The sequence below is a fragment of the Perca flavescens genome, chromosome 2 (assembly GCF_004354835.1).
Source record: "Perca flavescens isolate YP-PL-M2 chromosome 2, PFLA_1.0, whole genome shotgun sequence".
Lineage (NCBI taxonomy): Eukaryota > Metazoa > Chordata > Actinopteri > Perciformes > Percidae > Perca > Perca flavescens.
The window spans coordinates 27,019,948-27,031,056 of NC_041332.1; the positions used below are offsets into that span (position 1 = coordinate 27,019,948).

Genomic DNA, 11,109 nt, shown 5'->3' on the forward strand with positions numbered 1-11,109 from the left:
AGTGGCATTTTGATTTGTTTGAGTTTTAACTTGTCCAGTGGGGCAAGTAAATTTCTCTTCCACTTGTCCTACAAAAAATCCACTTGTCCCGGACAAGCGGACAAGCCTTAATGTCGAGCCCTGGCATTTAGGACCCCCGGAAACAAACTCCATTATATAATCTTCGGTAGGAGCCCCGCAGACGCTGATGCTTATTTTTTAGAGCAGCCACTCTGTTATGGAACTCAATGCACAGATCACCCTGTGTTTTTTTTTTTTTTTTTTTTGGTGAGAGGATTGATTTCACCTGGCGCATAGCACTTATCACAGCCGTGAAAAAAGCAGCCATTAAATTCATAACACGTGTTTGTGGCTTCATAATAGCCATCTACAAAGAACTGCCCAAATGACTTTTCACCTCTGTTCAGAGTGTGCTGTATGTCAAGGCCCTCTCTGTCTGCAACATACTCTAGCCACCGTATTGAAATGTCAGAACACGTCTTGTTTTGCCTAACGTAGGCACCTTCGTATGTCAGAGCAACAGAGTCTTTGGGGAGGAACAACGTTTTAAATACACCCATACACGAGGAGGCCAATGTAGCGTATGCAAACGGGTCTAGGCCTGTGCACTCGTGGAAGGCCTCTCTGTATATTTTGCATGCTTTAATCAAAACCGTTACATCGTTAACACAATAGCTGAGCAGCTTCTTTCGAAAGTCAAAAGGTGTGTCGCGGACCGTAACGTACCACTCCATAAGATTTGATATCCAAAAGGTCAAAAGTTAAGTTCACTATGACAGCATAATGTTCTGCAAAAAACACTTTTGTGGCTGTTAATTTAATTTTGGGGCATTTTCAGCGTTTATTTATAGAGGACAGCTGAAGACATGAAAGGGGAGAGAGAAGTGGAATGACATGCAGCAAGGGGCCACAGTTCAGAGTCAAACGCACGGCTACTGCCTCAAAGAGTAAACCTTTATATATGGGCGCCTGCTCTACCAGGTGAGCTAACCAGACGCCCCTTGTGGCTGTTATTTAACAGCATAACACAGAAACAGAAGGGAAGACATTTGGTCAGATACTGAATTGGTGACACTAATCTTGGGTGCCCACCTTGACGCTGTGGTGATTTCTTTTTGCCAAAATAAAATAATATTCACTTCATACCTTTTATTAAATTGCTTCAACGTCTTACCTACTTAAGGTCTGGAATGCAACTTGACTGATTGGCGGAGGCATACAACTGCAAGGCGGTAATTAGGGCCCGAGCGCCGACAGTGGTGAATTGAAACTGAAGGAATTCTTCTTTCTTTTCCTGCGCAATGATTCATATGTATCATGTCAAGACGTGCAAAAAAGCTCACTCACATACCCTTAACGCAACAGGAAGTCCGCCATTTTGAATTGAAAGTTCAAAATTAGTGTGTTTTTGGCCATTTCTACATGTCGTACTTTAACAAACTCCTCCTAGAGATTTCATCAGATTGAAATTTGGTCTGTGCCATCTAAAGACGTTAAACATGAAAAACCTTTCGTCATAGGGCATAGCCTTGGCGGGGTGGCCATTTTGTGCGTTTCGCCAACGAAACGGGAAGTGGGTAGTATGACGAAAAAAGTTATAAAAAAGTCATAGTATAGTATGTTGAAAAAAGTCATAGTATATCATGTCAAAAAAAGTGACAAAAGGCATAGTATAATATGTCAAAAATGGTCATAGTATATGTTGTTGAAAAAAGTGATTAAAGTTATAGTATAGCATGTAGAAAAAAGTGATAAAAAAGTAATAATATATCATGTCAAAAAAAGTTACAAAAAAGTCATAGTATAGCATGTAGAAAAAAGTTATAGAAATGTCATAGTATGTTGAAAAAAGTCATAGTAGAACATGTCAAAAAAAGTCATAGTATATAGCATGTTGATGAAAAATTACAAAAAAGGCACAGTATAGTATGTCGAAATAAGGGATAAAAAAAGTCATAGTAAGGTATGTCAAAAAAGGGATTGAAAGTCTGAACCCCTCGCTCTGAAAACCATTGCCAATGTGTCCCATCCTTACTGTACACAGCTTGGATGGTTCCCCGCTTCCCCCTCCTGAGGTGGCGAACAGTTTTCCAGAAGCACCTTGGTGCCGACCGAAAGTCCTTCTCCATGTCTTCTCCAAACTTCTCCCACACCCGCTGCTTTGCCTCTTTCACGGCAGAGGCTGCAGCCCTTCGGGCCCTTCGGTACCCTGCAACCGCCTCCGGAGTCCTCTGGGATAACATCCCGGAAAGACTCCTTCTTCAGTCGGACGGCTTCCCTGACCACCGTTGTCCACCACGGTGTTCGTGGGTTACCGCCCCTTGAGGCACCTAAGACCCTAAGACCACAGCTCCTCGCCGCAGCTTCAGCAATGGAAACTTTGAACATTGTCCACTCGGGTTCAATGCCCCCAGCCTCCACAGGGATGCACGAAAAGCTCCGCCGGAGGTGTGAGTGGAAAGTCTGTCGGACAGGGGCCTCCTCCCAATTTACCCGCACTACCCGTTTGGGCTTACCAGGTCTGTCCAGAGTCTTCCCCCATCCCCTGACCCAACTTACCACCAGATGGTGATCAGTTGACAGCTCCGCCCCTCTCTTCACCCGAGTGTCCAAAACACACGGCCTCAGATCAGATGAAACGATTATAAAATCGATCATTGACCTTTCGAACATGGTGTTTGTTATAGACAATCCATGACTAGCACAGAAGTCCAACAACAAACAACCACTCTGGTTTGGATCAGGGAGGCCGTTCCTCCCAATCATGCCTCTCCATGTGTCTCCATCATTGCCCACGTGCGCGTTGAAGTCCCCCAGCAGAACAATGGAGTCCCCCACTGGAGCCCCATGCAGGACTCCAGTCAAGGTCTCCAAGAAGGCCGAATACTCCAAACTCCTGTTTGGTGCATATGCACAAACAACAGTCAGAGTTTTCACCCCCACAACCCGCAGGCGTAAGGAGGCGACCCTCTCGTCCACCGGGGTAAACTCCAACGTAGCGGCGCTCAGCCGGGGGCTTGTGAGTATCCCCACACCCGCCCGGCGCCTCACACCCTGGGCAACTCCGGAGAAGAAAAGAGTCCAACCCCTATCCAGGAGTATGTTGGTATGGTTCCAGAACCGAGACTGTGCGTAGAGGTAAGCCCCACCAGATCTAACCGGTAGCGCTCCACCTCCTGCACCAGTTCCGGCTCCTTCCCCCACAGAGAGGTGACGTTCCACGTCCCCAGAGCCAGCGTCTGCTGCCCGGGTCTGGTCCGTCGAGGCCCCTGACCTTCACTGCCACTCATGTGACAACGCACCCGACCCCAGCGGTTCCTCCCACAGGTGGTGGGCCCATGGGCTGGAGAGATGGGAGCCACGTAGCTTTTTCGGGCTGTGCCCGGCCGGGCTCCGTGGCAAACCCGGCCACCAGGCGCTCGCCGACGAGCCCGCCATCTGGGCCTGGCTCCAGACGGGGGCCCCGGGCTTCTTCCGGGCAGGGTCACTCCATCTCTTCCTCGTTTATTCATTGGGGTTTTTGAACCATTCTTTGTCTGGCCCCTCACCTGAGACCACTTTGCCTTGGGAGACCCTACCAGGAGCACACAGCTCCAGACAACACAGCCCTCAGGTTCACAGAGACACACAAACCTCTCCACCACGATAAGGTGATGGTTTACGGAGAGGTACATAAATAGTATATCATGTCGTTTAAAATATAAAAACGTCATAGTATGGTGTCATAACAATGTCATAAAACGTGATAGTATAGTATGTCATAAAAATGTCATAATACAGTATGTTATGACTTGGCTCTGGGACCATGACAAATAAGAGAAAACACATGTGAGGAGTAAACTAAATGAAAGGAGTTTTATTTAATAAAGGTCAATTACAGTACAACAAATGTAACCAAAACGGTTAAATCTAATATAGGAGAGTGGCAGGAAAACATGCTGCCAGGTAAACAAGAATACTGCAGAATGCAACTATACAGAAAACAGGAAGGAACTTCAAAATTACATTTTGTGTTGACAGGGGAATTGAATATGGGCTAAAATATGTGCCACCAGAAACTGAATTTGAATCATTTATATTTGAATTTGAATTGCTAAACTTGAATAATTGCATTGAAAAACTGAATTTGAATCACACAATTTGAAATTGTATTGTTTAATTTGAATCACTGCATTGAAAAACTGAATCTGAATTTGATCCTCACTGAAAATTCAACTCTGTATATATCCTCACATTCAGTTCTCACAATTCAGATTCAGATCACCAAATTCAATTTCAAGTTACTGAGACAGACATCCGGGGAGTTGGAGGATGAAGGAAGAGCAAGCGAGCACAGATCGATAGAGTTCAGTGGCGCAGGATCATCAGCACTAAAGATGCCAAACTGTTGTGCTGCTTATGGATGTTCAAACGACAGAAATAAAAAAACAGTAAGGATAACATTGAAATGAGGAAGAAGTGCTTGCCTTGCCTTGACCCAGAGACTTTTATTTTATATATATATATATATATATATATATATATATATATATGACTAGATGTTGCCTGTTCATTGGAACAAATGTGTCAATAAAGCCGGCATCTTGGCGCAGGGAAGCCACTGCTCTACTATCTCATAGATTAATCCATCACTATTGATTGAAAAAACACTTTTTGCACCCAACAATGCTGAAGTCAAAAAAAGATCTGCACACTGTACTAATAGCTCCCGGTAGATTTAATGTAACAGAGCGCTGCAATCTAATGAAGATCCTTGTCAAGCATCGTCATATTATAAAGGTCAGTTATCTTTCATGCTGAAGAAGATGTCGTCCAGATTAGGTTGGCATGGCTGACTCAACAGCAGACTATTGCAGGTCAGAGACTAGTGCATGTTCTCAAAGATTGCGAATGCTGAAATGAATTGAGGAACAAGTTTGAAGATGGCTCCACTTTGAGGATCTTGCCAAATATGCCCTCTTGACGGGAGTCAGACTGGAAGATTCAGGGTTCTCGTTGGCAGAGATCGCTGTGGAAGTCTCAAAGCGACTCTGTGGCAATGTGCTTAGGTGAATGAATTGGGTGGGAAATGCTGTAATGTAATTAGGATTCCTTCACGAGGATACCAACCCTATGGGGGAAAGAGATTCTTAATATGCAGGATAGTTATCCATAGTCAGAGTCGGGAAGGAGCTTGCACCTTAATTTACTGCAATACTCAAATAGCTCTATTTTCCACCAAAGCAGGGTCCATGTTTCAGACAGACATACAGGTCTGTCTGGAAGTTATGCAATTAGTAAATATGTAAAAGTTCATCTCAATGTCTGTATGTTCTGTTGTGTCTGCCTTTGTTAAATCTTCGGTTCTGTTATAAGATTACAGCCAATGATTAACCCCTCTCCCTCACCCCCTCCTCTACCACCACCACCACCAATGATATTAAAAATCAACCACACTAGCCTGTGTAGTGGGAGGCAACTGCAATCAACACCTCAACACCTTTGGTAGGTGTATTTTTGACATTTGGAGAGATCAGTCTTTATGCTAAACTAAGATAATAGCCTCTTGGCTGTATGCATTGTTATACACACTGCAGTAGTGAGACAGTCTTTGTCTATGATTTTTTTTATTTTGTGTTGATCCCCAGTGGGGAAATTACAATTTACACTTGGTTTTGTTATGAATCACTACACACAGGCTTGAAATCCACACACACACACGCCAAGGGTCAGTGCCCAAGAGGTCAAGCGGCAGCTACCAATCCACACTCTGTACCTTGGTCCGCAAGGCAACTTGAACCAGCGACCCTCTAGTTCCCAACCCAACTCCCTAATGACTGAGCTACTGCCAGCCCCAATGTTTTGGAACAAGTAATGATCTGGGTTTTACAGCGAGGTAGGCTTTGGTAGGTGTATTTTTGACATTTGGAGAGATCAGTCTTTATGCTAAGCTAAGATAATAGCCTATTGGCTGTAGCTCCGTACTTAACACACAAACATATTGATCTTCTCACATCTAACTCTAGGCAAGAAAGTAAATATGTTTAAATTCATACTATTTACGTAGGTGAATCATTCATTTCATTTAAATCCCAAAAGAAATGCACATTTCATATTCTGTCATTCCAATACAGTCCCCTCTGCCATATTACAAATGATTATACTTGGATATCACCTCAGAGCTACAGGACTCAACTACACTGATTATTGTTTTTTACTGAAACTGACACCTTCAATGTTTAAGTGTAGGGATGCATCTCATCTCATCTCATCTCACCGAGGTTCTCTATCAAAGTATTTCAGGCAGGAATATTGATGAAATTTCATAACCAACTTCCACTCTACTCAAATCAAGAGGCAGGTAGCGTGCGTGGAAAGAGGGAACTCTGTTACTAACACTGTTACATGTTAACAAAGTCAGAAATCTTGATGCTTCTATACCATTTAGCAGTGAGAAATGCTTGCAAATAAATACACACAAACACAATTCATCAACTTTGGAAGATAGAAAAAATCAAGTTGATAAAACTACAACTACAGTGAGTTCAGTATTCACCCTTCAGTTACCTTGTACAGTGGATGCACCATTGGCACATTACGCAGCAGTGACACTGCAAACACTTCAGCCAGCAGATGAGTGCGCAGCAGGTGAACATTGAGTTGATGTTCACTGAAATCTGCACTTCTCACAAAAATCTTGGCCATCAACCAGTCGTACTCAGAATCAGTAGGAAAGAAGATGGGGTTGTCATCTGCTGGAGTCTGCTTCAGCTGCAGGAAAAGGAAGGGGGATGTGATTTATTTATTCAATCCATTGGATCCATTTCCAGTACTGGTTAATAATGTTAAAGAATGTTCTGTAATTGTTGTGTGTTGTTGCCTATTTACTATAGGTTTCATCTGCTATTTAGTTAGATACTATGTAGTATGTTTGCACTCCATTAGTGTAATTTTACTAAAGGTATTTCTGCCTACCCTGTATACATATACATATATATATATATATATATATATATATATATATATATATATATATATATATATATATATATATATATATATATATATATATATATATATATATATATATATGACATGTACAGTATAGTAGTGCATGTCTGTCAGTCCTGGAAGAGGGATTACTCCCTAACTAAAGCTTCACTATGAGCTACATTTGAGTGCTAATCTCACCTGGATAGCAATTGGCATCAGTTTATCATCAGGTGTTTTGTGGAGCAGGACGAGAGGAGCCATCAAGTACTGCTTCTTTCCATTGATTGTGTTTGCTTTCACTCCATCCAAACGCTTGTAGTCACACAGGAATATGTTGCCTTTCTGTTTGAAAGTTTAGTTGAGGATGAGAAACTATTTGACTCACATGCATACAGTTTGGATATTACATACACTAAGTAAACATTCAAAATGCAATTCCTAATTGAACATGTCATGGGGCAGAACAAGATTGTTTCAAATACTAAGGTCAATCAAGATCAGGATATTCACCTTCATTTCATTTGTCAAGTTACCCTGTCCACGGAGGAAGACCATGTCGTCAGTGACAGGAAAGTTATCAGGCAGAGCTGAACAACGTCGGATCAAGATGGGGTTGACACCATTTAGATACTGGTAGCCAAAAAAAGCGTCCTCCTTCCAATGTTTCTGGACATTGTCTGGAAAATGATCAGAGTTAAACTTGCAGTAGAGTATCTGAATAAATACAGTGTAGTGTACTATTATGAATACAGTATCAAGTATTTCATGAAACGTCCATGATAGTACCTGATATGTCAGTCCGTTTGCAGCAGAACACCCGATTGATAGCATCAATATCTGTCCACTTCTTCTTGCAATTAGCCAGACCCTTAAGTTGCAGTTCAGTCAGCCTAGAAAATAAAAGTAAAGTCACTTCATTATACTGCCTTAAATCGCTTTGATAGTCAGGTACATAGTAACACAGATTTCTGACTGAATTTGAGGACCTCACCCGGTGGATGCAGTGTAGAGAAACTCTGTGGTCTTAGTAAAGGAGAAGCGGATTTCACCAGGCAAAGAAGGAGGGTTCTCTGCCTTCATGCTGTGGGGTATTCCCTCTACATACACATGCCAGCTGGAATAAACATAGAAGAGCAGAGAGGTGAGGAACTTTGGACTACATACCAGTGTAACTGCCATTTATCTAAGAATAATGTACTGTCCTTGGCATGTATTTATTTATGTAATATTGCAATTTTGCAGCATATGTTATAGTATAATGCATTTAAATGAACCCTGACAGGTGTCATATTGTGGTTAATTTATCATTGTGTGCCATGAATGTATATTAACCAAAGGTGGAGGAGGTTTGGAGGCATGTTAGTTTTGCCTCTTTATTGACCGACTTGCAGAACGTGTCTTTCTTTTATGTCTTCTGTGGTCAGTGAACAGCGTACAGGATGTTAAACTAATTTCCACAGACCTGTTCCTTCTCGGAAGCGGTGCACCTTGCTGTCAGTGATCCAGCGGTAGATGGGAAAGTTGTAGGTATCTCCTTCAGGAGATTTCACTTCCACCTTGGTGGGGAACCAAGAGTCTTCAGGGAACAATGGGAGACACTGTTTGTCCAGCTCTATCAAGACCAGCTTTCCAATGGAGACAGGGCAGTACACGGTAAAACTAGACACCTGGAGTAATAAAAGAAATGGTTTGAAAACAGTTATACATTACTTGACATTACAATACAAAGCAACTTACATTAAGTGCATTCAACCATTCGGATACAACCCATAAATTGCAACTTCATCAAATATGCTGAACTGCTTCAAGTGCTAGTGACAACTTTAACCATGCTTTAGTTTGTTAGAAACATTGCCCGTTTCTTGTTTTTGCCTTAATATACTAACTCTCATGTCATTTCCGACTCTGCCACTCCCTCCTGCTCTGCACTACGTGCTCATTCCATTCACCTGGCCTGTCCTACCCCCATATTCACCTGCTACTAATCAGCCCCTTATGTACCGGTCCATTTCCTAAATTCTTTGCCAGATTGTCTTGTGTGTTACTGTCTAACTACAGTCTGTATTTGTCTGTTCTGTCCCTGCTTGTTTTTGGACCTTGGATTCTGTTTGCCCATCTTCGGTTTTGTTTGTCTGTGGGACTGATTTCCTGGATTAACCCTGCATAAACAACCGTTTTGTGAAACCTGCCAGCTACATTTAAAAAAAGCCAGGACATCAAACAAGAGATGAAGATAAAGTGTATTTGATAACTAAGAACTGAGCCGTAACATCTCAATAATTATACAATTCCTAAATGTAAAAGGCTGGAGAAAATCAAACTTGTGCAATATAATCACAGTATTTGATGTGAATAAAATCTCATATAGGCAACCTTGAGGAAGGATGTAATACATTTAAACAAAGAGAGGGATATTTCAGACTCACTGCTCCAATGGTGAATGATGAAGCTCCTTTGAACCCCATGAGCCACTTGTGTTTGCTCTCCCCATCTGTTCCTACCAGCTTAATGAAGACGTTGTTAAAAGTGGTGGCAACGGCGAGATTGCCAGTGGATACAGTCACTTCATAATTCACCATTTTCACTCTGGAAATCAGAAGAGTAATTATAACCATTCTCAGCACTGATGTTACTTGATGAACATGAGTGCAAAAAAAAATAATTTAAATACTGATATCACAATGAAAGTGACATTGGCAAAACATAATATAACTAATATTAAATTTGTCTTTGCTCACCGATCCATTACAGTCTAATGGCTGCTAACTGAATAATTTCATGAAGCCTTTCTCTCACCTGTTGATGAGACCAAGAATTTTCTTTGATAAATTCCCCTTTAGATAAAAGTAATGACCACTGATTCCTCTTTCTATACATACAGGTTTGTGGGCAGGAATGCGTTGTTGTGGGAGTGTCCAGCCAGTAGCATGATGCCACCCATTTGATAAAGATAAACCGGCTTTTACGCCGTTAAATCTGAGACCATCACAGACAACTAAAATAATTAGTTTGGATTAAATGCAGCAACAACAACAAAACAAAGCATTCACCTACACAGTACATCCAGACTTATCCGATCGTTTTTTATAAAACTGTAATATGATAATTGATTCAACCATTCACGTTTTGAGACAGAAAAGAATAAAATAGTGCAATTAGATTTTAGATTTCTAAATATTTTTTATGAGATGCCCTGTACAATCTAATCAAGCTTGGTTTTTAGTTTGTATCCTCTCATCTACTGGCTTGACCTCTATGAGTTGACTATGAAAGCATTTATGAATGCTCGGAGAACAAAGTGACATGAAGCAGAGACACAAGAATATATACATTTAGTAACAATTGCCCAATTCATCTGAATGACATGAGAAATAAGAAAGGGGCACCAGAAAAAATGAGGATTGGTTCAAAGTACAGTAGGTTCACAGATAAATTTTCAGGGAGGACAACAGTGTAACAATTTATGATTTTATGATACCAGTTAAAACATAAGATAGAAATAAGAGAGGCTTTTCTCAGAGTTTTCACAGAATTTTAAAAAAACACAACTATCAGTATGTATGTCCAAAAGTTATTTAATTAGTAAATGTGTAGATGTTCATCTCAGTGTCTGTATGTTCTGTTGTGTCTGCCTTTGTTAAATCTTCTGTTGCGTTATAAGATTACAGCCAATGATTAACCCCTCTCCCTCACCCCCTCCTCTACCACCACCACCACCACCACCAATGAAATTAAAAATCAACCACACTAGCTTGTGTAGTGGGAGGCAACTGCAATCAACACCTCTACAGAAAAGCGAGGTCGTGCAGTAGAATACAAAGTATTACTGTATGAGCAAAGTCAACAACCATGGTGGAAGATAGTGTTGGTTTGTTACAAACTGACTTTCACAACTTCCAAGTTAAACCATTCCCATGGAGTATCGCTTCCAGTAAACAATAACACTAACAATGAAAGATGATGTAGTTAGGTATTAATGATGATAATAATGATTTCACACTCATTATGTAGACTTAGCCAATACTTAACCTTGGTGAGGAAATTTGGTCACAGTTTATAGTAGCTCTTAAAGACAGAAATAGATATTAAATCTTTAGTGCGTAACGTTTATATATTAACAAACGTCCGTTACATTGC

General features: G+C 41.2%; 1 protein-coding gene across 1 annotated transcript; it reads right to left on the minus strand.

Annotated features, from left to right (window-relative positions):
* Nucleotides 1-6,531: 6,531 nt before the first annotated feature.
* On the minus strand, nt 6,532-9,551 carry LOC114562807 (arachidonate 5-lipoxygenase-like). Its single transcript, XM_028589422.1, has 7 exons — nt 9,399-9,551; nt 8,435-8,639; nt 7,964-8,069; nt 7,759-7,862; nt 7,483-7,649; nt 7,171-7,314; nt 6,532-6,750 (listed from the first exon to the last, which is right to left on the minus strand). Exons 1-7 carry the CDS (start codon nt 9,549-9,551, stop codon nt 6,532-6,534), a joined length of 1,098 nt encoding a protein of 365 aa, XP_028445223.1.
* Between the last annotated feature and the right edge of the window lie 1,558 nt (nt 9,552-11,109).

Coding starts and splice junctions, on each gene's coding strand:
- LOC114562807 (XM_028589422.1), bottom strand. CDS start 9,551: ATGGTGAATTATGAAGTGACTGTATCCACTGGCAATCTCGCCGTTGCC. Junction 8,640..9,398: donor CATCATTCACCATTGGAGCA/GTGAGTCTGAAA, acceptor TTATTACTCCAG/GTGTCTAGTTTTACCGTGTA. Junction 7,315..7,482: donor ACTTGACAAATGAAATGAAG/GTGAATATCCTG, acceptor ACTTTCAAACAG/AAAGGCAACATATTCCTGTG.